General features: G+C 39.1%; 1 protein-coding gene across 1 annotated transcript; it reads left to right on the forward strand.

The window, feature by feature from the left end:
* The first annotated feature begins 540 nt into the window (after nt 1–540).
* csnk1da (casein kinase 1, delta a) lies at nt 541–25,534 on the forward strand. The gene is made up of 9 exons (XM_023267349.3): nt 541–1,021; nt 11,518–11,628; nt 14,630–14,778; nt 15,222–15,450; nt 15,545–15,715; nt 15,805–15,953; nt 17,190–17,358; nt 17,534–17,646; nt 23,203–25,534. Exons 1-9 carry the CDS (start codon nt 946–948, stop codon nt 23,251–23,253), a joined length of 1,218 nt encoding a protein of 405 aa, XP_023123117.1. The 5' UTR covers nt 541–945; the 3' UTR covers nt 23,254–25,534.
* The last annotated feature ends 1,557 nt before the right edge of the window (nt 25,535–27,091 follow it).

Raw genomic sequence — 27,091 nt, forward strand, 5'->3', positions numbered from 1 at the left:
ATAATATTTTGTAAACAGATAATGCCTTAAATGTGAACATTTTCCGAATGTACTTTTTTGCACTAAAACAAAGGAATAAAATGGAGTTGTAGTTATTTATAGGTTATCATGCTGTGATTTTAGTGGTCAAATTGGGCTGAATGTGGCCCCTGAGCTAAAATGAGTTTGACACACCTGGTCTATGGTCAAATACAAAGGCCATTGAGGTGAAATTTTGAAACTGTGTTGATCTTTTGAACACATTTAAACTGGCAGAAAGCAATTTAATGTCACTTTCTTGCTTTGTAATCACTGCAGCACTTCCATTGTTAATATCTCTACTCAATCAGGTTACTTTGATCACCGGGTGTTGTAAAAATGATGTCATTTTCTGCTTCTTTGATGATGCGATAAGGTTTTTAACTCACTGAGGGGATTAGAGTGCAGAGCTGTTGAATAACAAAGGCTGCGGGTTTTGCCCTGTTACGTATAAAGGTGTCTATTGGTCACTCTCACCCAGCAGCGGGGTGACGTCAGACGCAGCTCCGGAGCAGCGTCCTCACAGAGAGCGAGAGAGACGCCGCAGACAGAGCGACAGGTCCAGGGTTCGATCCTGAATGCGAACCCGCTGAAAATCCGTCTTCATCCTCGGAGAAGTAAAACGTAGCGTCATCAACGACAGCGGGAGCAGAAAGTACACACTCTAACCTTTCTAACGAACCCCGTATTGTCACAATATGCGGTTAGGGCATTTTTAAAACAAGAGGCGAAAGATTGTGAGAGGCGACTCCATCCAGAGGACCCGGTTCTTCGCTTGAGCAGATCTCCGCTGTCGGATTTTTTTTTTTTTTTTTTTTTTTTTTTTTTGCCCGTTTGCTTTTAAACGAGTTCGTATCCTGAACATTATTGTATTTTTTTCGGATTTTTTGGAGCTAGCGAGACATTTTGCTAGCAGATTTGTTCACTATGGAGTTGAGAGTGGGAAACCGATACAGACTGGGCAGGAAGATTGGAAGTGGCTCATTTGGAGACATCTATCTGGGTGAGTTATAATCAAGTAAACCTCCTGTGGTGGTGGTTCGTTTTATTTAAATTTGTTCAACGTGTTAAAGAAATGTGTTTTGAGGTATCCAGCCGGTTGTCTTTCCCTAAACGAGCTGATAAGTCAATCAGCTGTTAGCATCATTAGCTACGAGGCTAGCTGTCTGATTAGCACAGCAGCTAGCAGTAATGTCTGCTAAATTATAATTTTTTTTTTATAGTAAACTGGGTATTTTTTCAATGTGTTTGACTTCTAGAAGGAAATTTATCACCAATTGAAACGTGTTAAGAGTTGAATTTGACGGCTGCTGTGTGGCTAAACCCTTTATTACTAGAATAGCTAGCTAATATTTCTGCTTTTACCTGCTTGGAATTGGCATTTATTTGGGAACAGAAGAGCTAAACAGGGCATAGGTTTTACATTTAAGTCCCTGCAGTCGTTCTATATATTTATATAGATGCTGAACATCCACCTCTGAACACAGCAGGCTGGTTTAGTTTCCTAGATGAATCAAAAGGCTGTCTCAGTGAGGGGTTTCCATAGCTTATTGTCACAATAACAAGCATTTCTTATTGATTATGTGTTGTAAATTTGATCAGATGACACCCTATGGCCTGTGAACCAGCTGAGAGGATTCTGATATTAACACAGGTTGTAAATCTATCAGCTTTATCATATATAGCCCCATTCATAAAGTGCCACCGGCTGCTGTGTAACTAAACCCTTTATTGCTAGAATAGCTGGCTCATATTTCTGCATTTACCTGCTTGGAATTGGTATTTATCAGGAAACAGAAAAGCTAAACGGGTTTTACATTTAAGTCCCTGCAGTGGGAAGTGACATCCAGCCTTTATTTATAGATGCTGAACATCCACCTCTGAACACAGCAGGCCAGTTTAGTTTCCTCCTGCTGTCCATAAATAAATCAAAAGGCTCGATCAGTTAGGAGTTTCCATCACTTATTGTCACAATAACAAGAATTTCTTATTGAATATGTGAAAATATGGGTTGTAAATTTGATCAGATGACATTCTATGGCCAAAAGCGTCCCTCCAGAGGATCCAATCCAGCCTTCAACGTGTAAAAATTCCAGAGAGGACATTAACTGCAGATTGTAAATTAGTGAAACTATAAATTTAAAATAATTTCTAGACCATGACAAGTTGTTTTGATCAGAAAGCAAAATACTAGATTGCTCATTATTCTTTTGTCGTTTTCTGTTTTGTTTTTTTCTTGCTTGTGGTGTTTGCCTACTTTTTGTTGTTTTGTTTCTTGCTTTTGTCATTTTTGGTCTCGTTTTGGTCGTTTGTCCATGGTTTTTTTCGCTTTCTAACTTTTTTGTCTAAATTGTTTGTTTCTTTTTTGTTTTGTTTTCTGTCGTTTGTCTCATTTTTTGTCATTTTGTTTCTTGTTTTTGTTGTTTTGTTTGTTTTCTGTTTTTGCTTGTTTTTCATCTTATTTTTGTCATTTTGTGTTTTGCGTTAGACGTTTTGCGTATCATTAGTGTTGTTTTGTGTTTTTTGTGTCATTTTTCCATTTTTTTTGTGGCTTTGTCACTTTTTTGCCTAGTTTTTTTGTCTTTTTTTGTTTTGTTTCACATTATCTCTTTTTTTGGTCGTTTTGTATCTAGTTTTTGCCATTTTGTCTCATTTTTGTAATATTTTGTCTTGTTTTTTGTCTTTTTTTGTCATTTTGTAAAGTACATGGTTCAGGTCCAGATACCCATGAAATGTTTTGTGCCTTTGTAGGCACTTTTGTAAAGATTTTTCCACAAATTTTTCATGATATTATTTGAAATTGTGTACAATTTTAAGGATGTCCTAAAGCTTTTTTCCACCGCTGTATATAGTCCCATCTATAAAGTGCCACAGGCTGCTGGCTATTGATTTGGTTGTCTTTGTTCTGCTTGATTGGATTTGTTCCCTCTCATAGTTGGTTAAGGTTGGAGTGAATGTTAGATGTGCTTGTTGAAGATTAGTCACTGCACTATCAGTGAATGATGAGACCATTAGCCATGATCCCATCATTCGTAATAGTGGGGAATATATTAATACTGATCTCTGAAAAGATGAACATTAACTTTTTTTTAGGCTATCTTAAATTTTACATAGATGTGTTTAACATTAGGGACATCTTTTATACACTGAGTTCCTCCCACTTTATCGTAATAAATCCTTCAGTGGCCATATTGGAGGTCCAACAGCTGATCACATTTCTGAGCTTTAAACTTCGTCATCTGAACAACAATAGAAAGACACCATTGCTAATTCATGAGGGGCTTTTAGAGGCATCTATCTAATCAACCTGAACAACAGATATCCAGGTCTGGCTGTGACTCAGTCACAGTATCATTCACTGAATTGAGCAAATACCCTCATACAGATATTGATTTATTTATCCGGTTTTGTGGCAGGTGTTGCAAAGGATTATGTGAACTTTAAAATCGGAGCATGTGATTGAGGGAATTTTATTTATGTTCTTAATAATACTGAACTCTTTTAATTTGGATTCACAGTGTTTCCTATGGGACCATACTAATGTATTTGTTTTAGCTCGTTTACTTTAAATTAGATTACTATAGATTCACTTACTTGACAATTTTATAGTCAGTATTGTTGTGTTTTATAACTGTTCATTCAGGCAGTAATTAAATTTAGCTCATTAAATACTTTGCATTTGCCACTGTTTCCCCGAGGGTTCTATTTTAATTTATTATTAGAGAGGAGTACCAATGTTTTATGTCGTCACTGTCGACACTGCAGGAAACCACAGGGAATTAATTGTGATTTCTGGGATCTGCTAATTAATTTTCACAACGTGCGGAAATTACTTGTTTACAGCATGCATTTGAAAATGGTCAGCAAATATTGTCATTTAAATACATATACACAAATAAAGTACTATTTACTTGTGTGTACATATATATATATATATATATATATATATATATATATATATATATATATATATATATATATATATATATATATATATATATATATATAAAAATTTTTTTTTTTTTTTTTTTAATATGAGTTTTATACAGTTGTTCATTGTTTGTTATACTATGCTGTTTTTGTTTTTTTGGAAGTGCCAACAAAGTTTTGTTGCAGAAATGCAATGACGATAAATATCCTTGAATCTTTGAAAATGTAAAATATTCCTCCAGAGGGTCCAGTCCGGTCCTCAAAGTGTAAAAATTCCAGAGAAGACATTAACTGCAGATTGTAAATTAGTAAAACTATAAATTTAAAATAATTTCTAGACCATGGCAAGTTGTTTGGATCAGAAAGTAAAATACTAGATTGTTCATTGTTCTTTTGTCATTTTGTCTTATTTTTGTAATATTTTGTCTCGTTTTATGTGTGACTTTTGGCGTTCGTCTCGTGTTTTTGTCGGTTTTGTTTCTCGTTATTGTCATTTTGTGTTTCTTTTATGTCTTGTGTGTGTTTTCCGTCTTCTTTTTGTCATTTTATGTTTTGCTTTATTCATTGTTTTATCGTTTGTGTGGTTTTGTGTTTTTTGTCGTTTGTGTCATTTTTGTAATTTTTTGTCTTGTTTTTGTTGTTTTTCCGTTTTTTTGTCCCTTTGTAACTTTTTTTGTCTAATTTTTTTGTCTCTTTTTTTGTTTTGTTTCACGTTGCTTGTCTCAGTTTTGTCATTTTGTGTCTTGTTTTTGTAATATTTTGTCTCATTTTTGTTGTTTTTTTTGTCCGGCTTTAGTTGTTCGTCTCATATTTGTGTCGTTTTGTGTTTCCCTTGTGTTTTTTGTCTTATTTTTGTCATTTTGTGTTTCGCTTTATTCATTGTTTCATGTATCATTTGTGTGGTTTTGTGTGTTTTTTGTCTTGCTTGTGGTGTTTGTCTACTTTTTTTTTGATAAATAGACCAACCATTTGAAAATGGTCATCAAAAATGTAAAGTATCCCTGACTGAGAGTTCAAAAACTAGCACAGGGTTCTTTAAACTTGGAGTATTTTGATTTATCCATTAGAAATATAGTTGGGACACATTATACACACAGGCAGTAAAATGAGCTCTGTTGTGTTAGCGTTTGTTTGAATTGGTGAGAAAGTTTTATATTAAATTGTGGTGATCCTAGACTGTAATTCATACAAAGACACAGCGATCCTACAGCATTACCTCCACACTCTTTCCATATAAGATGATTGTAATTTATGGCCGTTAGTTTCTTGCTGTTCGTCCCTGAGTTACTTTTTCTAATGTTGGACCTGATGGTGTTTTATTGTTGCATAATGAGCAATCAGTCAGTTACTCATCAGTCTGTATGACCGGTTTTTACTTCACTTTTTCCAGTAATACCACCTCAGTGGGAATGCTACACAACCCCTTCAAACTAAATTGCAACTTAATCAGTGCTACAGTCATACTTAAGACCCCCTAATAAAAAGTAAGTGCTAGATTGGTTAGTTTAGGCTTCTTTTTTAGGGACACGCCTATGTGCATATTTTGCTCCCTAAGCAGCCTTACTGGCTAATGCTGTTTTTATTGTGCTAAATTCTTCACGTTTTTGTTTCAAGGAAGCTCTCTGACATTTTGATGATAGTTACAATGAAATAAAATTTATTTTTAAGAGCAATAGGAGATGGTTCAACTGACTGACCTCTGCACCATAGCACTGATAATACCATATGGTCCCACCCACATCTCTATAAAGTGTTTACATGTGGTTCTATGGCAATATGAGCATATCTTTTAAGTGTTTTATTCTCTGACATCAATAAATCTCACAAAGCTGACTCTGCTCTTAGTTAAGCCACATTAAACACTTCATGGTTGGGGTGAATCACCTCCTCCATGTCATGATAGTGGGGTAAAGCAAGCCGTGTTTCAAACGCAGGAGATGTAAGGTTAATGAATGCATTAATTGGTTCCCGTCTGTCTTCCACATGACTTGCTGTTTGGACTGATAGTGAGAGCTGCCAGCTGCTTGCATAATCGCTCTGTGTGTTTTTGTCTTCACTCATCTCTCCCTCCCTTCCCCTCTGAGTGGCGGGTGACTAATGTGGCGTAACGTCGTTAATCAGGCAGAACACTGTGGTTATTTAAGATTACCCACCCTGCAAAACTAATTTGTACTCATTGTAAAAAAAAACATTTTACTTCTGAGAAGCTGCGGAAATGTTAAATTGCATAGAAAACAGAACAAAAACTTATTCTAAAATGTGCAGAGAAAATCCAAGTTCGACTGTAACTGGGATGCAACTGGATTTCACAGTCATTCCCACTTCAACGCTCCCACGCAGTGTGTGAAGGCAGCGAGTGTTAACAATGTGCGAGCAGCTTGGTGGTTCTGAGCTCTTATTGGTGTGAGAGGCTGTTTGTTGTTGGCAGGAGGAGGAGGTGAGGTCAGCTCTTGGAGTGAAGCCTTGTACTCTGTGTGCTCCGACCGGGTCCAAATGTGGACCGTCGAATATTCACATAGGGCCAGTAAAATAGCGTGTAATGTTTGAGTGGTTTGTCATGACAGATCGGCGTTTGTGCCCAAAGAGCGGTTAGTCAGTCGGCTGAGTCACGCCGGTTTTCCACGGAGATTTCCTGTTGCCGTGTTTTCTGGTGGGTGATGTGTTTGTTGGGTTCGTGTTGAAACAAGCTCCAAAAATCTGGCTGCTCCATTCGTCACTGTCCAAACTGCCTCAGGGGGAATAGTTTCTGCTCATGGCATGGGATCAGACGTCAATACTCGTTTGGTATCGTCCAAAGAAATATTCCATGCCCATCAGTATCGAAAGCTGACGTTGGGCCGCTGTTTTATTGGATTATTTGATCAGAGGGTGGAATGAAAATGTGGACAAATTCAGACTTTTGATTTAGGCAAGGTCTGGTTGTCCAATTTTATTTTGACACCATTTTAACAAAGATCTGGGACAGAGAAAAAGTCTAAACCAGAGGTGTCCAACATGCGGCCCTAAATGTAAAAATTCCAGAGAAGACATTAACTTCAGATGGTAAATTAGTGTAAGTATAAATTTAAAATAATTTCGAGACCATCACAAGTTTCAGATTGTTCATGATGTTTTGTAAAAAGATAATTCCATAAATGTGAACATTTTCATTTTTGCAAAGGAAAGATTTGGAGTTGTGGTTATTTATGGGTTAGTAATGCTGTGATTTTACTGGTCAAATTGGGCTCAATGTGGAACCTGAACTAAGATGAGTTTGACGCCCCTGATTTAAACTCCTCTTCTGTCACAATAAACTGAATATCTTTGAGTTGTGGACAAAATAAGACTCTCGGGGACATCCTCTTGAGTTTTGAAAAACTCTGAGACGCTGACTTTTATCAGTATTTTCTGGCATTTTATGGCACCAAACAACTTACTTATTAATTGAGAAAATAATCCACAGATTAACAGACAGTGAAAGTAATAGTGAGTTAAAATTACTAAAATAAGTTTAAAAAAATGACAGGTTTTTGTTTCAAACTGGCCTAAAATTGTGTGAATCATTGCTTTATTATTGCTTCAGAACTTTTGCTTCGATGTTAATGAAGATTTGGTCCTCTAGACGTTTTATTAAAGACTATTTGGCCACCAAACGTTGTGAAAATAGCTCACAGCCTCTCACAGTGTTGTAAAGCACTGCTTCAGCCTATTACCTGTCTGACTAGGAGTTGTGTAACTCAGCCTGTGATATGTCGGTAAACTGAAGAGGTTCCAGCAGTCTTTGCCAAACGGGATAGGCCTGCTTATGTAAGCAAAACTAACAGCGAGGTTGATTTAGAGCTGCTGCCGTAACAGAGAACTTAAGAAGAGCCTAATGCTGGCAGTGACTCACTTTTCAACCCGATGACGCTTTTCTGTTGTTGCCTCTTCAGTGTTATGAAGGTTACGGTGGTTTCACTGACGTCATCTTAGAAAGCTGCTTCTCAGTAACTTAAAAAAAATCTGTGACTCTGCTGAAGGTTTCACACAGTTGTAAATTATGTTAATAAAGCAGCAGCAGTACATCCTAAAAGGCCTGGTTTGATGTTGTCCTTGTGCTGAACCTCACGGCCTGCAGACGAGGAGCTAAAGTTATTTTAGTTCGGGCTCCACATTCAGCCCAGTTTGGTCTCAAGTAGGCCGGACCAGTTTTTACTAAATGAGTAAAATGACAAAAGTCAGATAAAAAAAGACAAAAAAAGGAAAACAAGACAAAATGTTGCAAAAATGAGACACAAAATGACAAAAAAATGGTACAAACGACACAAAACAAAGCAAAAAAGAGACAAAATCAGACAAAAAATTTTGAAAGTGACAAAACAATGGACAAATGACACAAGTGAGACAAAAAAGGCACAAAACGACGAATAAAGCGAAACAACATGACAAAAATAAGACGAAAACACAAGCAAGACAAAAAGGAAACACAGAACGACAAAAGTCAAACAAAGAAAGACAAAAAAAACAAAACAAGACAGAATATTCCAAAAATGAGACACAAAATGACAAAAGAACAATGAACAATTGTAGTATTTTACTTTATGATCCAAACAACTTGTCATGGTCTACAAATTATTTAAAGTTTATAGTTTTACTAATTTACAATCTGCAGTTAATGTCTTCTCTGGAATTTTTACACTTTGAGGGCTGGATTGGACCCTCTGGAGGACCGCTTTTGGCCCGCGGGCCGCATGTTGGACACCCCTGGTCTAAAGTTTGGCTTCCTGTGTGCGACGTGCTGCTCACACCTCCCACACTATGTCTGTACAGTATTTGAGGAAGGGGATTGTTAGCATTCTGCGGCTGCGTTTGCTCGCCGCCTATCCCATCCGCCTTGTTATCATATTGCCCATGTCCATGCTGTGAATTTCTCAGTGACACTTCAGAATTATGTTAATAAGCTGTGCTTCTGTGGTTATTACACATGATGATTAACATGGACAGACTTTATAGTGTTAGATTATTATTTATTTATGATGATAAACAGCTTTCATTCGAGTGAAGGTTTCCTTCTTGTTTGCATTTATTCATTACAAGGCAGTTTTTTGCTTTCCTGTTTCTGTAACAGTCATAAAATATTTGCATATTAAAGATTAGCTCCTCTCTACTCTGCCTTTGTTGCTGTTGGTGAACCAGTGTAGAGGAACGTGTCTGAACATGTTTCACCAGCAGGATAAAAACACACGCCACATACGTGCATACTTTTTTTTTCACACCCCCAACCTCCCCTCACTGGCCAGACCGGCGGGGGGCTGCATTCCCCTAAAAAATCTGTCCAGACAAATCGCATTCCTATGATGCAAGAGAGCAGCCAACACACTGAAACTCAGGGTTACACAGAGACCTCTACTGCCTTTTCTCTGCTGATTGATTGATTAATTGATTGATTGATTGATGCATGCTCGAAACTGGAACAACAACTCGCTGTCAGTAAAATCCGCTTGTGTCACATTGAAACTTAAATACAGTAAAATAGCTCTTGTTTATTGCTTATAAATACTAGGGATGTGCACGAGTAAACAAACACTAACCTCGCTAGTTGTCAAAAAATGAAGGCCGGTTGTGTCAGAAAAATGCGATTTAATCCCCATAGAATTCCATGTTAACACACCGAACTTTACAGCTGAAATAAACGCGTTTATTAATGTTTATTCTGGTTACAGGCATGACTGGCATAAAACACTCATGAAACAGCTGTTAGTGTAATATTAAAGTAATCAGGATAATCTGAATGTCATCGTTTGGATAAGTGACGTGTCTTTTAGCCGGAGCTAAAATGATCAATCGTTGATTATTTCTTTTCACACTGAATTACTCAACGACTTTAATCAGTGTTTAATCATCTATGGTGTTTGTCTGTTTAGAAAATTGAATGTCTCTGCAAGACGATGTATGTAAAGTTAGACATTTAAGCAGCATCTATACAGGAAGGACGTTTTTATTATTTGATATTATGATATCAGTCTTATGTTCGGTGTGCCACGCAAGTATATATATCTCATCATGCAACAGTTTAAAACTAAATACAAAGATAATGTTTTCACAGAATACAGGGATGAAGCGGGGGTGTGCACAGGTTACTGTTAATAATTATTGATTTCTTTGATAATTTGTTGTCTTTATTTATTTATGCACATTATTAGTTGGGTCTTTTCTTTCTGTTGTGTTTTGCTGTTGTTAGTTCATGTTGTATGAATGTAAACAGACATTGGTGCATATTTATTCTAAATCATGTACCATACACTATTAGTATTGTCATTATTATTGTTTTTAAATGGTAGTATTTTGAAGAAGCAGAATGAATAGATTTGCAACCATGATGTAAGGAGAAGGGGTGGGATTTGATCAGCTTCAACTTCTTCCCACTCCTTTTTGAGCAGCATTGTCTTTTGTTGCTGTTTTCTTTTTATGTTGAAATGTTCAAAATAAACTTTCAAAAGCAAAAAAACCCAAAATATTTATTGACAGAACGGATTAATAAATAAGCAGAAGGGGAAATTAAACATGGCTTTTAGGGTTTTCCATTAATGGAGTTGATTAATACATAGTTGTCTTTTCATTTAGCCCTCTATTAGCAGAGTAAACAGTATTTTTAAGAGTTTGTTTTCCATATATTTATATTATCTTTACACCCAAAGAAATTTTTTCTCTTTTGCTTTGTGATTTGGGTGAACTGTCCCTTTAACGTTAGACCCCAGAGTGATTTGGTGGATGTGGACAGCCGGCCAGGGGTGGATCAATGCCGCTTAATTTAGCTGCATCATTGAGAAGCAGCAGAGTCGCCTGATGCCAGCTTCGACTCATTGTTTTCCTGCTTTATCGCTAAAGTTTGCCGCAGTGGCTGCTTGCATCACCACATGCACGCAGGCTTTTCTTCAGCATTAACCTAACAGTTCTTGTGTTTTAACTTTAAACAGTCATGGTTCCACTTGTGCAACCCACCCTGGTGAGTCTAGCTCATCCCACCTAGATGACATCATTCTGAGAAATCAATGATGCTCCATTGGTGCTGCTATTGGCCGACACCATTGAACTGCTCCTCGGGTGTGTGTCTGAAATGGGATTACGTAACTGGTGTCCAGTTGCTGTGTTTATGTGGAGGGAACTGGACCCCATAGCCATATTTAGGAAGAAAGCAGCTGAAGCACTGATTTGTCAGTTTCAAAGGAATCTCCTCAAATCTTCCATGTGTGTGAAAGGACTGAGATCAAAATGAAATGATAGCTGTGCAAGCAAGTAAATACATGAAAGAAGAGCAGGGTACATAGAGTGCAAACTGTTGGTGGGTTTATCTTCCACTTTGGCAGGCTTTGCTGTATTAACTACCACTGGTATTTCCTTGTGTACGCAAGCAGAGCTTCTCTATTCTAACTTGTTGACAACATTTATAGCTTCATGTTGATGTGACTGGTTTGGATTAACTTGATACAAAGATATATGGTGGATGGCAGCTGTGTTGATGTCTGATGATGTGTCCATGCTGCAGATTACATAATGTCATGTTTTGTGATTTGGTGTCCTCATGAATGTTCTCTCTCTCTTTCTGTCCAGGTACCGATATCTCAGTCGGAGAGGAGGTCGCCATCAAGTTAGAATGTGTGAAGACCAAACACCCTCAGCTCCACATAGAGAGCAAAATCTACAAGATGATGCAGGGTGGAGGTACAGTACACACTGCAAGACACTTTGTCCATACACACATCCTGCCATGCGTGACTGTTATTTCTGCTTTTATGAACTACTCATCAATATTTACAAGCACTTAGAACTATAAGCCAGTTTCCATCCACCAGTGTAAATCATCTGCTGCACAGAAAGTGACAGATGTTTGTTGCCAAGTTAATGGAAGAAGTAACTAGGTAGGGTTTGGAAATGGCATAAATCAGGGGTGTCAAACTCATTTTAGTTCAGGTTCCACATTCAGCCCAGTTTGATCTCCAGTGACCAGTAAAATCACAGCATAATAACCTGTAAATAACCACAACTCCAAATGTTTCCTTTATTTTAGTGCAAAAAAGTACATTCTGAGAAAGTTCACATTGAAGGAATTATCTTTTAACAAAACATCATGAACAACCTGAAATTTCTTTTAAAAAATAAATTCAGTTTCAACAACATTCAGCCTCAGTTTATCATTTACACATTACAACTTCCAGATCAGAGTGTCAACAAAGGAACACAACATTTAGTCACAGCTATCTGGAACTGAATGATATAGTATTTACTTTATGATCCAAACGACAAGTCAGACAAAAAAAAGACAACAAACAACGAAAACAAGACAAAATATTACAAAAACAAGGCACAAAATGACAAAAAAATCAGACAAACAACACAAAAAACAAAAAAAGAGACAAAAAAGTTACAGAGCGCCAAAAAAAATGGACAAACGACAAAACCGAGACAAAAAAATTACATAAATGACACAAATGAGACAAAAAAAATGACAAAAGCGAGAAACGATATGACAGAAAAAAATAGACAACATACAGGAGACAAAAAAAAAAAAAACAACACAAAATGACACAAACAATACACAAAATAACGTTAAGTAATGCGACCAAACAAAACAAGGAAGTGTTGTTCGGGGTAAATGTTTAATTGCAGACGTGCGTCACAGCTTTCAACAGAACTCGTTATATCATTAACTCTGCAGGATGCTTCGTGGTTCTGCTTTGTTGTGTCCTTTTTCTATTCCACTGTCTTCAACAAGGATTTATGAACGTCCAAAGTTTTATGCCATTAAGATATTTTACTGAATAATTGAATTTTTATCTGCTGGTGACACTTGAGGGAGCTTCATCCTGTAGGAAACTGAATGGCAGTTTAGTTGTACTTTATTTTAGCATTAAGTAGCTGACATTGTCCTTCATACGGTTCCATAGCAAGCATAGCATTAAAAAACTCATGCCACTGTCAGGATACTAAATAACTTGAGAAGCTCCAGCATGTCCACAAGCTTCAAGGGTGACAGAGGCAAGACAGAAATTGTCATTTTAAGTCCATGTGTGTTAACAGGAGGTTAGCCATGCTGCTGGGCACTAAAAAAAAAGAAATCAGGGAATGTATCTTTAAATGTTCTGCCAACTCAGTAGTGTCTACAACATGTTGAAGAAAACTGAGAACTGCCTTCTGTGATCTGCCTCGTACACCCAAATGGTTTCATGGTTGCATTTCTGTAGCTCATGCTGCACAGGTGGCTGCTCAACCACTCTGGCATGCCTCAGAAGTTTAAATTAGTTGTCCTTTGGTGGCTTATAGGTTCACTCTGTCCTTATTAGCTTTTCTAGCTAGCGGTCTAATTGAATCGTTCATATAGAAGAGACAGTTTTGTCTCTGTCAGCACACACATGCATTTGTATTTTTGTTCCAGCATGGCAGGATTTATTGGGGCATGGTAGCTGACCCAGACTGTGGGATGTATTTGTATGTATATAAATAGCTGATGCAGAGGGAGTGCAGTGCTAGGTGCTGAGCAGCAGCATTTTGTTGCTGTCTGCCTGTAGAAGGAAATGCCAGATGGCCCCTTCGCTTCGGCAACGTCAGCCAACTACCAGCTACTAGTAAACCAGCTGGCCTCCGAGTATGGGGCCATGGACTGACTGTACATTTTTAATCTATAGTAGCACCACACTGCTCTATTCAGATGATTTTTCACATTCAGGCAGCTACGATGTAGAATAAAATTTAAATGTTATTTTTGCTCTTGTTCTTATTTTAAAGTATAGATGTTTTATATTGACAGTGTTAATTAGCAGAAATGTGCCTAAAAAAGAACCAGAAAACACGTTCACATGTACTGTTGAACCTCCTGGTTACTCAATAATCTGAATGCACATGAGCATGTGTAAATCTGACCCTCCAGATGCTAATCCACTGAAAAGGGAACTGACATTTCTCAAGTGCGTCTGCAGATGGGAGACCTGACGTCATTTCCATATGCCCACGCTCTGCCGTGAAATACGATGAAACCTGCTGATCTTTGGAAATGATTTCACCGCAGATAACACAGTAGCCACATTTATCCGCATTCTAATCATGGCAAAAAGAAAGAAACTCTGTCCACATTTTTACTAGATTATTAATCATAGTTATTTCTCCAGCAGCCTGGGTTTCTCCAGGCATATGCACACATTATCCAAGAACTGGTCATGTGCAAAAAGCAGAAGATGAAACATGGATGAAATTCTGTGTTCTCCAGCAGAAATGCAACTAAAGATGGGGTTTCTCTAATCCCCTGCCCCGATTACAGTAACCAGGTTTCTCATTCACATGACAGTTACCAAATCAGATTACTGGAGAAAGCTGACTGTAACCTAGTTCAGCACATACGAAAGCACATTGTGTTCAGACTGTCTCAGCATCTGCATGATTTAACAGAGGCAGCAGCTGCACACTTTGTATATTTTGGATAAGGATAAGCTGATATAAACTGCTCACTCTATTTCTACAGTACAAAACATCCTGAGTTCAGCATGAATACCGTCAGATGGTCACAATTCCCTCTGTCAAGCACTGAATTATAACTTTTTTTGAATAATAGCCCCAATAACATATCAAATATTCTCATTATGACAATTTATTGTGAGGGCTTTTCTTTCACAAGCTGCCAAAACCCTTCAAATAACTGAGTACAAAACGTACCTCGTGTGATCTCTTGCAGTGGGCATCCCGACGATAAAGTGGTGCGGGGCCGAGGGTGACTACAACGTGATGGTGATGGAGCTGCTGGGGCCCAGTCTGGAGGATCTCTTCAACTTCTGCTCTCGGAAGTTCAGCCTCAAGACGGTCCTGCTGCTGGCCGACCAGATGGTGAGAGCCAGAGAGGATGAAATGTGAATTCCATAAATGTAGCTGCATTAGCTAAAAACTGCTGCATTAAGTTTTCATGACTTTGCTATGTGGTGCATGATTTGTGGGAAGTAAGTAATAGTTTCTGGAAATAGGGCACACATGGTTTCTTGCTGAAGCTTTGTATTATACTCATATTAGTTTCAACAAGAAAGCAAATAAGCAGAACTCTTCAAATGTTCAAATGCTTGCTTTAAACATTGCTGTAATCCCCTTCAACCTTGCTCGATTGCACTGGATTGATGATCCAAAATCCCAGAATTCAATTCCAAAACAAACTTAGAAACATCCAACATTCTTCCTCGTCACCCATCAGATGTCTCACACCACAGTACTTTCTGGAACAGCTGCATCCAACCCACCGTATTCCCTTGTTAACATTCGTCTCCCGGTCTTCCTTCCAGATCAGCCGCATTGAGTACATCCACTCCAAGAACTTCATCCACAGAGACGTGAAACCGGACAACTTCCTGATGGGGCTGGGCAAGAAAGGCAACCTGGTCTACATCATCGACTTTGGCCTGGCCAAGAAATACCGCGACGCTCGCACACACCAGCACATCCCCTACCGCGAGAACAAGAACCTGACCGGCACCGCCCGCTACGCCTCCATAAACACACATCTGGGCATCGGTAGGAATGACCGCTGTACAGTGATCAGATAAATCATTCCCATCCCTGCAGACTGATGATCCTCACCGCCTCCTCTCTTTCTCTGTGTTTACAGAACAGTCCAGAAGGGACGACTTGGAGTCCCTGGGATACGTCCTCATGTACTTCAACCTGGGTTCTCTGCCCTGGCAGGGTCTCAAAGCTGCCACCAAGAGGCAGAAATATGAACGCATCAGTGAAAAGAAGATGTCCACGCCCATTGAGGTTCTCTGCAAAGGCTACCCATGTAGGTTTGACCTCCCACACCTACCAGTTTATCACCTATACATGATTGATCCCCTGCACTGATTTTTCTCCTCGTCTTTGCCCCCACAGCGGAGTTTGCCACCTACCTGAACTTCTGCCGCTCTCTGCGGTTCGACGATAAGCCTGACTACTCGTATCTCCGCCAGCTCTTCAGGAACCTCTTTCACAGACAAGGCTTCTCCTACGACTATGTCTTCGACTGGAACATGCTGAAATTTGTAAGTTAGATCTCCAAATTCACACGATTCATTTATTCTTTTTCATCTCCAAATCGTCATCTCATTGGCTGTTGATAGGTAGGTGCTTACAAGAGTAGATCTTGGTGAATTTCAGTTAATATCAATTATCGATAACTTTTAAGGATCTATTTTTGATAAAGACAGAGAGAGAAAAACACTTGAATGTAAACGTAGACAGACAGGTAATATTTTTGTTCGCACTGCAATGAAAAACACAAATAAGGCAAAGGAATGATCTTAATGTTGAGGTAAACTGATCTTACATTAACACAACCCATTAAATAACTAAAAAACCCAACTCGCATGTGCAAACGCTGGCCAGGAAAGGAGGGGCTGAGGCAGATTTACGCCCCTGAGGAGACCCTCATAGAAGCCATGGGGGGTAAAGGAGAACTCTAATATTAAGGGAAATGATGGGCTGTTCATGAGCCAGGAAGGGAGCTCGCATCGGGTTTGTTCATGCAACAAAACTTTTTTGTTGGCTGCTTCCATTGCAGTTTGCATTCAGTACATTCAAGCTGAAACTCTATCAAACTGTTTTCTTCCTGCAATTAATGAAGCGTTTACCAGCAGCACACATCACTGTCTTTTGTCATCAAGTATCATGTGAAAATAGAAACTGGTGTTCCTGAGAATTTGAACTTGACAAGCTGAACTTAATTTGAATTTCAGAAGAGCTGCAGGATGAATACTTTCAGTTTGCAGCTGGAACAACAGCATTCTTCAGCACAGGAATTAATTACACAGTAGTCAGAAAATAACCTTAACCCAGTCACTCAACTCTAAACGTTAGTTGGTGACACACTTTCCTGCCACTGCTGCCGGTTTTTGCAAAATGCATGTCGTCTACCCCAAGTTCACTGGTGGGCTCCCAAAGCATGCTGCATAAAACATGAGGAGCAAAAACACTTCTGGGCATTTGGCTCTTTTTTTGCTAAAGCGCTGACAAGAGCACAGATTGAGGAAGGCCTCTAAACATTAAATCAAGTGCTCTCCACTCATCTTAAAACTACATGCACATTTCTGTATTTCTTGTCAGAGATAGAGAATGCAAAAAGTGCATTTAAATGTAGATAAATTCATCCTATAGTTGCTCCTGTTAACAGATTCTTTGTTTGTATTTTCAGACAACATAACGAGTAAAAACTAGCTTGAAAATGGTTCAAGTACGACCACAGAATTCGGGTTTTTGACTGTCTGTGTCTTGTTTGCCAGGGTGCCAACAGAGCCGTGGAAGATGCAGAGCGGGAACGCCGGGAACGTGAGGAGAGGCTGAGGCACGGCAGGAACCCCGGGGCCAGGGGCATGGCCTCGGCCTCAGGAAGAGCCAGGGGACCTCAGGATGTCGCAGCTCCATCCCCACTCAACCCCGCCTCACACACAGGTCAGCACACATATTTTATACTCAAGTTTTGTTTTTTCCTGCATTTATTTGAATTGCATTATTCCTCATGTTTTTATGAGGACATGTTGTGTTTTTTAAATTTATTTTACACCTTGACTCTGTGAGTTATATATATTCCTATAATTGGATTGCTTTTACCTTTTGTGTCGCTCAGGTATGGAGAAGGAGAGGAAGGTGAGCATGCGTCTTCATCGTGGAGCACCTGTCAACATCTCCTCCTCAGACCTGACGGGACGCCAGGACACATCCCGCATGTCCACCTCACAGGTAATTCACTCCGTAGCAATGTCTACCAACAAGAGTCTCTGAGGGACTGAAGTTGGACTGTTCGTCTGCGTGCTAAACAAAAGAATTCACTGAGATTTGTGGGAATAGATTGAGCATTTTATTGAAGAATTAAATCTGATCAGCTCATGATAACGTGCGCAAACTCATAATCAAAGTCATCATAGCGATCAAAGGAAAATAGCACAGGTAACAGGTGATTATATTAGCTTTATTATCCCTGCCCATATCCATGTGACCCACTATCCCTCTGTTCAATATGATCACAAAATAATACTAGCAATGTTATAACCTTATAATAAAACAACAGTTCAAAATCAAAGTGAAGAAGGAGGTCAGAGTGTTTCATTGTGCAGCAGCTGCTCTTCTTTCAGCTTCCTGTAGCAGGCAGATCTTTGTTATTGGATTGGTCCAAGCAACTTGATTTTGTTTTAATCCTTTCCTGACACACAAATCCTTTTTTTTTTCTTTGAAACATTTGTAGTACCTAAGCAATTTGACAGGATGCGTTCTCTGCGCTCAGCGCTATTACTCCTGGAGTCACGTTCCGGTTCACTTGAGACCACCTCTGGAAGGCCCCCACTTCAGGTAACTATTCTTTAACCCGTCCTTTCCAGAACAAATTTGACTTGTATTGAACTTGCTTCCATCGCCGTCGAGTCCCCAGTCCCCTGTAGGTAAAGATGGTACAGTTTTCATTGCAACAGATGGTTTGGCATGAGTGCTTCCAAACCATTAGGATCACTTCAGTTCACGTAGAACCGAGACCGAAGACCGTCTTCATTCAAAACCTTCATCTGGGTTTTGAACATTCAAACTGGAGTTCAGGACTTTCAGTGCGAATAGCCATGAGCCACTTCTCCAAACTGAAGATCCAGACAACAGCTTTTCTCAAACCATTCCAAGATGAATAATAATTGATTGTGTGAGTCACAGCATCAACCTCCTCTGTGGTCTGAATAGCATTCACTGCCACAGCTTTCTTGACTTTGGGGTCGTCTGCTGGAAATTGACGGGCATCCTCAAGATTATCAGACCATGCACTCGCAGGTGGAATAAGAAACTGGGAACCTGACATCCAAGTCACATTTTTTGAGAAATGCATCCACTTTCAAACCTCTGGAGGCCACATCAGCTGGATTATTTGCAGCATCTACATGCCTCTGTTGGGAGAGTTCTGAAACTTTAAGGATTTCTGAGACTTGGTTGCCAACAAAGACTTTGAACCTGGTGGTTTCATTCCTGATCTACTTCAGCACTGTCCAAAATACAGAATTCTTATGATCCATATATAACTCCATCCTTCATGAGACATCCATACGACTTGCCACGGTGGCAGCGATGAGCTCCATACGAAGGATTGTTACAGACTTAAGTGGAGCCACCCTAGTCTTTCCCACAAGAGATGCACTGTGTACAATGAGTGTTCATTGTGTGACAGCAGGTAAGTTACTAAGGCACTCTTTCGTCATAACCTTTGGTGACCAGATCGTTCATGAAGCCAGTGTAGTCTGCATTGAGTCCTTCTGAAGCCTCCTCTTCAGCTACAAAGTGTGTTGCTCAACAATGTTTCTGTTCTTTAGTTACATTGAGGTCCTTGTTTCTTAATGGTAAGTTAATCTGGTAAGGCCCATTTACTTGTTTAGCGGCGTTTGTGATCATTTCCATAAACTTTTGATCTTCTCTTGACATCTATGCTGTTAACGACTTCCAATGGTTCCAAGACCTTATGAACATTTGTCGTAGTCAGCAGATCATCTTCTTCATCTATCTCAGGCAGATGGACGGGTTTCAAATGAGCCCATCCTTGAAGATCCTTTCCTCTTGGAAAGTTCACAAAACTTGTCACCTTCTAAACCAACAACAATATGGATACTCACAACTTTCTTTTGGACCATCGTCCTCAAGACGAGGCCTAGCTTGGACATCAGTGTTGTACTTCCTTGATCCAGGAAAGCATATGTGGTCATGATCTTTCTTAGACTTAATTTGTACAGGAACAATAGGATGTTTACAATCATGATACACCATCCCAGTTAGCCCACCAGTGTTCGGTCCCCTGCTGTGTCTGATTTCCTTTCTACTCGGTCCTTTTTCGTTTCCTTGGGAGGGTTGTGAAGTACACTAGGATGTTGGAGACCACATTTTGCACAGGAAATCAGTTTTTTTTTTTTTTTTTTTTTAACAGTCTTTACTGCTGTGTCCAATACACAAACAGCCAAAATAAGACTACCTTTTCCCTTAAGAAGCCTATCTTCTCTTTGTGAGTTCTTTTCTCCAACTGATTCCATGGCACTGATGTGTGTTGTCCTCTACAACAAAGACAAATCCTGAATTTATAAGGCAACTTCTTTATAATGGTGAGCATATTGGCAGACAAATCTAGCTCATGCAAACATACTAAGATAAAACCTGGCCTGTAGTTACCAGAATTATCCCCCAGAAATGCCTTTTATCCGAAGGGGAATTAAGAACAACAAAGAAAGGATGTGGAGTTTCATATCAGTTGATATTATGGAATAGATAATGTGTGCTCAGTGGCCCAAAATACGTTGACGCAACTTCATAAAAGGAAGCATGTATCACAAGAGAACATAAAGTGTGTATCAGCACAAACACACTGTTAGGACAAAGAGTTTCCCTTTTCACTTGGACCAGATGTTTATTTGTTCCCCTTTTTTTTTCCTGTTCAAACTTAATCCCCGACATGAAGCAACCAAACAGCTGTTGCCCTGAGTTCTGCTTTTGCTTCCACTGTCCTCGACCTACAATGTGACGCCGTCTTTCAGGTTCCTGTTTTGTCGAACAGATGTGCCGTTACCCGTCAACATAGTAGTAGCCAGGACACATGGACCCTTTAACCTTTTAGAAATAAGGACAGTGCACTTAGCAGTTTGGACACACTCTTAGAAATGATAATGCGCCTTATATTGTGCCTAAGTAACGCGGAATCAACCACCTTTGCCCTATAAGTTCTCAAAAGCTTCCAGGTTACATATCTGAAGTAAACAACAGACTGAGATCTGAAAAAAGCAGCTGAGGTCATACTGGTACACTCTGCTGTTTGATGGCTGCGTTGGATCCTTTGTTCTCTGGTTCTCTGTGGACCTAACACTCCCCCCAGAGGTTAAAGAGCAGAACAGCCAGTTAGAGTCTGAAAGCTGTAATCAGCAGCTGCAGTAAGATCAGGCTCTTTAGGTGAAGCTTTGCATTTATAATTCTGAATTTATGTACAGATAAGCTGATTTAATGTTTCTCGACTGATTTGGACTCAAGGCTTTGATTATTTCCCTTAAATACTGCGTGTGATATCAGTTTCTGTTTATCGTAAAATGTGATTAAAGGCGTCGTCCTTATGGGATGAAATTAAATGTTAAATTCCAGGCAGCTGCAATAGAATAAGTTTCACCTTTTTCCGTACGGTTCTAGAAAAATAATCTATAATTTATTATTTTTTTGCCTTTTATTGTCAGTTACAGTAGAGAGATGATTGCTGAGAGTGTTTTTGTGGTTTTGAGCCTAACCACTCGGTTAATAGCATCCCATGTTTAGTTTTTCCTTTTCATCACAGTAATGATAAATTTGGACATAATTAAGTGAGATAATTGACAGTAACTGTGTAGAAAAGCCTGACAGCAAGTTGATCTCTACTTCTGTGATCAGAGTGCAGCTCATAAATAACCCAAATCCTGTTGAATAATTCAAATAATCTGCATGTGGTGATGTATGTAGCTGTATTAATAGGTTGGGGATGTATGTATAAACTCAGATAGTTGGTATTGTAGCTGTGTTGTCGACTGCAGGATTTAGTGCCCGGTCTTGTTCTGGTTCCTCTGGATTCTCTGCAGACCCAGCTGCTGAAAACACGAGTAAAGAATGATTTTTGGGTGCTGATAAGTCGTTGGTTAGTGTTGTGTTACACAGAACACAGGGAATCCAAATGGAATGAGGAAATGGGAGGAAGTTGACGTCAAGGTTTTGCAGTCTGTGTGTTAAAGATCTCAACCATGAAGACAGCATAATGTCCTGCTGCTAGTCTCAACATGTCCCCTTTATGTACACAGAAACACATTCAAACCCAGAGACAAGGTGCAGCTGTGGTTACATAACTGCAGGAGTGGCTGTGTCTGCTAAATATTTTTAACAGAATGTCACAAAAAGATATGTGAGTTAAAATATGATGCTTGTTGAGTATAGAACTTTATCTGCTAAATGCTGCACGTTTTGGCTGATGTGGGAAATGTTAACTCTGACTCCTGAAAACCTTTGAATTTTATGTCCACATTTGGTCCCAATCTCAAAATCTTATTGCACCCAATTTGGCATTGTGGTGTTAAACGTGTCGTCTAACTCCTGGCAAGTATAGGAACAGAAACGCTGAAGTGTTCCTTTAGGGCAGTGGTTCTCAAACTTTTTCTGTCAGGCCCCCCCTTCAGAGGACAAAAAATTCAAACTCATTTTAGTTCAGGTTCCACATTCAGCCCAATTTGATCTCAAGTGACCAGTAAAATCACAGCATAATAACCTATTAATAAATTACCACAACTCTAAATTTTTCTCTTTGTTTTAGTGCAAAAAAGTACATTCTGAAAATGTTCACATTTAATGAATTATCTTTTTACAAAACTTGATGAACACCCTGAAATTTATTAAGAAAAATAAGTGAAATTTCAGCAACATTCATCCTCAGTTTATCATTTCCAGTGTTGACAAAGGAACACAACATTTAGTCATCTGGAACTGAACCATGGAGGATTTTACTGTAGGATCAAAACAGCAGAAATCAGATAAAAAAACAAGACAAAATATTACAAAAATGAGACAAACAACCTGAAACAAGACAAAAAAATGGACAAACGAAAAAAATGAGACAAAAACATTAAACAAATGATGCTGACAAGACAAAAAAATGACAAAAGCGAGAAACAAGACAAGGCAAGCGAGACAAAAAGAAAACACAAGGACAAAAAAATGAGACAAATGACAAAAGTCGAAACAACAAAAACAAGACAGTATTACAAAAATGAGACACAAATCGACAAAAGAACAATAAGCAATGTAGTATTTTACTTTATGATCACAACAACTTGTCATGGTCTAGAAATTATTTTAAATTTATAGTTTTACTGATTTACAATCTGCAGTTAATGTCTTCTCTGTAATTTTTACACTTTGAGGGTCGGATTGGACCCTCTGGAGGACCGCTTTTGGCCCTCGGGCCACATGTTGGACACCCTGGTTTACAAAAACAAATTAAAAAAAAATTGGAGTAGAGGAGCGAAGGTGGTGACGTCATCGAGTCACACTGACGATGCGTTCTTGGGAATGACGGACAACAATATTCCAACTGCGCTGGCCGTTGTGCAAATCCGTACATCCGAAGTACGGATTTGCACAACGGCCAGCGCAGTTGGAATATTTCTGTGCGCCCCACACCTTGACAAACACTGCTTTAGGTAATGCTTTAAATCTGCTCCTCCGTGTTGATGTTGCTGCCTGGTTCATTAAAGCGACCCTGTTCTCCGTCCGTCTCTCCAGGCTCTCTCCCGGGTCACGCCGAGCGGCCTCCAGTCTGCAGCTCCTCGGTGAAACCTTCCCGTCCAGCCGAGCACCGTGGAGGCCTCAACACGCACCACCCGCTGCATACACACTCTCTTCCTCACATGACAGATCGTCGCCCAGACTCTGGGACGACTCGGACTACTACTACCAACCCATGACCAGGAGTGTGTCTGAGCCGCTGTTCAACTTCTGCAGAGGAGAAGCGTGTGTGTGTGTTTGTGAGTGTGTGTAAGAGACAGTTTGGTTGCCTTAACGACCACCTTGGCAAAGTAGCAGCCACAGCATCCCTTCTTCTTCTCCTCCTCCTCCTCCTCCTCTTCATCCTTACTGTTGATGAAGCCATGGATTCACTTTTTTTTTGATTATGATTTTACTTAAATTTATTCTTTAGCATTATAACTTCTCCTACACCAGCTGGTCACAGGAGTGTGAAGACGGAGAAGTCTGTTAGATGTTGAGAATAGTCTGTGGGACTTATTTTAAAAACAAAAAGCAAGAAGACACCACCGTGACAATGTTGGACGGTGCCTTTTGTGTCCTGAAAGACTCTTAAAGTCCCATATTTTGTCTTTATTTTATAGATGTATGAGGTTTAGATTCACAGCTAGTGGGACTAAAGGCCTTTTTGATCTCATCGTGCAACGTTTTTTTTTCTCCATTTTTGTCCTCCTCAGGTGCGTTGGAACCAGGACGTCGTAGTAAAATCCAAAAACATGCAGCACATTTTTTTTCTGTCTTCAGGTTGTGACTGCAGTGGGAAAAGCTGTGAAAGGATCAGTTAGATAGTCGGGATGATGTCCACACTGAACGCTTTTAAAGCCAGTGCATAGTGACGTGGTTTTCGTGTGTGTGTTTGTGTGGTTCTGTCTTAGGGTTGTACAAGAAGCTCAAACGGGTGGGGGTGAAAACGTCGGGTTGTTTTTTTTATTATTATTATTATATTATTATTATTTTTAACTCCTTTGCCTCCTCAACCTCGCTGTCGACCGTCTGTCCTTCTGCTTCCATTCTGAGTCAGTTCTACCTTGACCTCATTAAAAACTCGCCATCAGTTTTGGGATGTTGTGGGGTTTTTTTTATAAGGTTTTTTCTGTAAATGTGACTCTAGACGCCACAAAAATCAGCCTCCCAAGAGCTTGAATAATGTGTTAGGGCATCAAAACTGCAGGACAGATGCTTACCTATGGCTAATACTTGTCAGTTTCAGGATTAAAAAAATAGGAATTTCTCCTACTTTTTATTTCATACTCCGTTTGTTATTGGGTTTGTGTCATTACACAGTACCTGCAGTTCAGAGTACTCACTAAAGATGTCCTCTACAGCTACTACTACGACTACTCCTGCATTAAAGGGGCATTTTACCATTTGTACAGATGTAGATCTTCGTCCTATCCAGTTGCAAAAACAAGCTCTGAAAAGGCTTTAAGAAAACATGTGGTTGAGTTGCATTGTGGGAAATGTAGGAAGCGGCGTTTGGGTGCCTGACCCACACTAGTGGAACTTCAGCCTTAGTTGCCTCAATTCATTTCAGCTCTGTCTGCAATTGCCGCTACTTGACAGGAGACTAAAGTCCTCTAGAGATAGATTGTGGTTTTTGACGCTTTGTGAGCTGAGCTGAGAGTTCAGGTAAAAAATGGACAGTTTAACACCTGGCCAGACAGAAGCAAAAAGAGGTTTTGGACATCAATGGACCGAGTTGTCGTCTGGAGCGGTACCGGAGCCTCCCGCGGCTCTTCTTCGTGACTCGATCTGAACCCTGCAGATTTTAAAAGTAGAAAACTTGTCGATGTGATAGACTGATTGCAGAGTATTGTAGGCCGTTTTCTGTAGTTGGAGGAGGAAGGGCTCGTAGTGGTGATTCGTACATGTTCGTTCTGTTGTTGTGTATAGGATGCTCCGTCTCGTACGGACGGACCGGGAATGACTCACTCCATTAGACTTCCTGCTACGGCAGTTTTCTTTTCTAAATATTACTTCACCTGTGGGCTTGAAAAACAAACAAAAAAAAGTGATGGATTAACTTGTTTGTCTCACTAATGATGGCTATGATAAATGCAAGTACACTTTACATGGGATCCGTTCTTCAGTTGGTCATGTCTGCCTCACTTGATTATTTTTTGACACTTCCTGTCAGATTATGCTTTTAACTGTGCAGTGGAGATGGTTGCTCATGTCCCACAATGCATCTCTTACTATGGATTCATGGGGAATGTCTTTCCACTCCCACCTTAAGACTTTTGCTCCTCATTTGTAATGCCACTGTATTGTGTATTTTAAAATTGTGTAAATAAATTAATAAGTACTTGTATCTGGTGGTGTTGGTGTTTTTTACTGACTGGACTGTCTGGAACTGTAAATGAGGCGTTTGTTTTAGTGGGATTTAGTTAAAGGAGGCACTTTAGCGACTATGATTGTCATCATTTAGACTTTTACAAAGCGGCCAAAAAATTGACAAACGACAAAAATGAGACCAAAAGCGACAAGTGACAAAAGCAAGTAGCAAAAAATAGACAACACAAGCAAGACAAAAAAAACCACAAATGACACAAAAACAACAAATAAAGCGAAACACAAAATTACAAAAAAGACGAAAAACGACACGAGACAAAAATGAGACAAACTGACAACAGAAAACGACAAAAATGAAACAAAATCACAAAAATGAGACACAAAACGACAAACGAAACAGAAAATGACAAAAACGAGACAAAATGACAAGAATGAGAGGTGACAAAATAAAGAAACTGACAAACAAGACTAGTAGACAAGACACAAAACGACAAAATGAGACACAAAACGACAAATGAAACAACAAAAATGAGAAAATGACAAACAAAAATGAGACAAAACGACAAATGAGACACAAAACGAGAGAAACTAAACAAAAACAAGACACAAAACAGACAAAATGTCAAAAGATAAAATGACAAAAATGAAAACAACAGAAATGAAACAAAATTACAAAAACGAGACAAAATGACAAAAATGAAACAAAACGGCAAAAACGACAATTACATAAGACAGAAAATGACAAAAATGACAAAACGACAGAAATGAGACACTAAACGACAAAAACAGGACGAACGACAAAAGTCAGACAAAAAAAAAGACCCAACAAAAGACAAAATATTACAAAAATGAGACGCAAAACGACAAAAGAACAATCTGGTATTTTACTTTCTGATCAAAACAACTTGTCATGGTCTAGAAATTTTAAATTTATAGTTTTACTAATTTACAATCTGCAGTTAATGTCTTCTCTGGAATTTTTACCCTTTACCCTTTTACTTACCCTAATTATTACTCAGCTGCTCTTTGAATTTAAAGCAAGTTAGCAAATGTCAGCATGCAAACACATTAAGATAACGCGGTAAACTAGGAAACATTTTGAGAAAAAGTAAATAATACCTGAAAACTGAGCTTGAAACAGCAGCTTATTGTGCCGACTCTTTGACATTAATAGCAAGCACAGCAGTATTCTCTTCTTTGTTTACAGTTTGTTAATTAAATCATTGAATTCTGTGAGGTTTGTTGTCAGTTCCTCTCCAGCCGTCGTCTAATTTTCTCCATAGTTCCCATAAGCATGTTAGCACGCTCACATTAACATTCAGCCAGAGCAAAGCTGTGACTAAGTAAAGCCTCAAAGAGTCACTGGTGTTCCTCTAATCCTCATTCAGAGGGGATTAATATGACGAGAATCAATGGGATGAAAATATGAAAAATAGAAGAGAGGACATAGCTTTGCTCTACATATTCTGTAGGAAAAATAATGTAAATGACATGATAATGCAAATGACAAAAACAAGACATAAAACGACAGAAACTGGACACAAAACGACAAAAATGAGTCATAAAATGACAAAAA

The sequence above is a fragment of the Amphiprion ocellaris genome, chromosome 19, assembly GCF_022539595.1.
Source record: "Amphiprion ocellaris isolate individual 3 ecotype Okinawa chromosome 19, ASM2253959v1, whole genome shotgun sequence".
NCBI lineage: Eukaryota > Metazoa > Chordata > Actinopteri > Pomacentridae > Amphiprion > Amphiprion ocellaris.

Excerpts from the sequence above, each read along its gene's own strand:
- csnk1da (XM_023267349.3), top strand. The coding sequence starts at position 946 with ATGGAGTTGAGAGTGGGAAACCGATACAGACTGGGCAGGAAGATTGGA. Across the intron at positions 15,954-17,189 it reads ACTGGAACATGCTGAAATTT|GGTGCCAACAGAGCCGTGGA; the intron begins GTAAGTTAGATC and ends CTTGTTTGCCAG. Across the intron at positions 17,359-17,533 it reads CAACCCCGCCTCACACACAG|GTATGGAGAAGGAGAGGAAG; the intron begins GTCAGCACACAT and ends TGTGTCGCTCAG.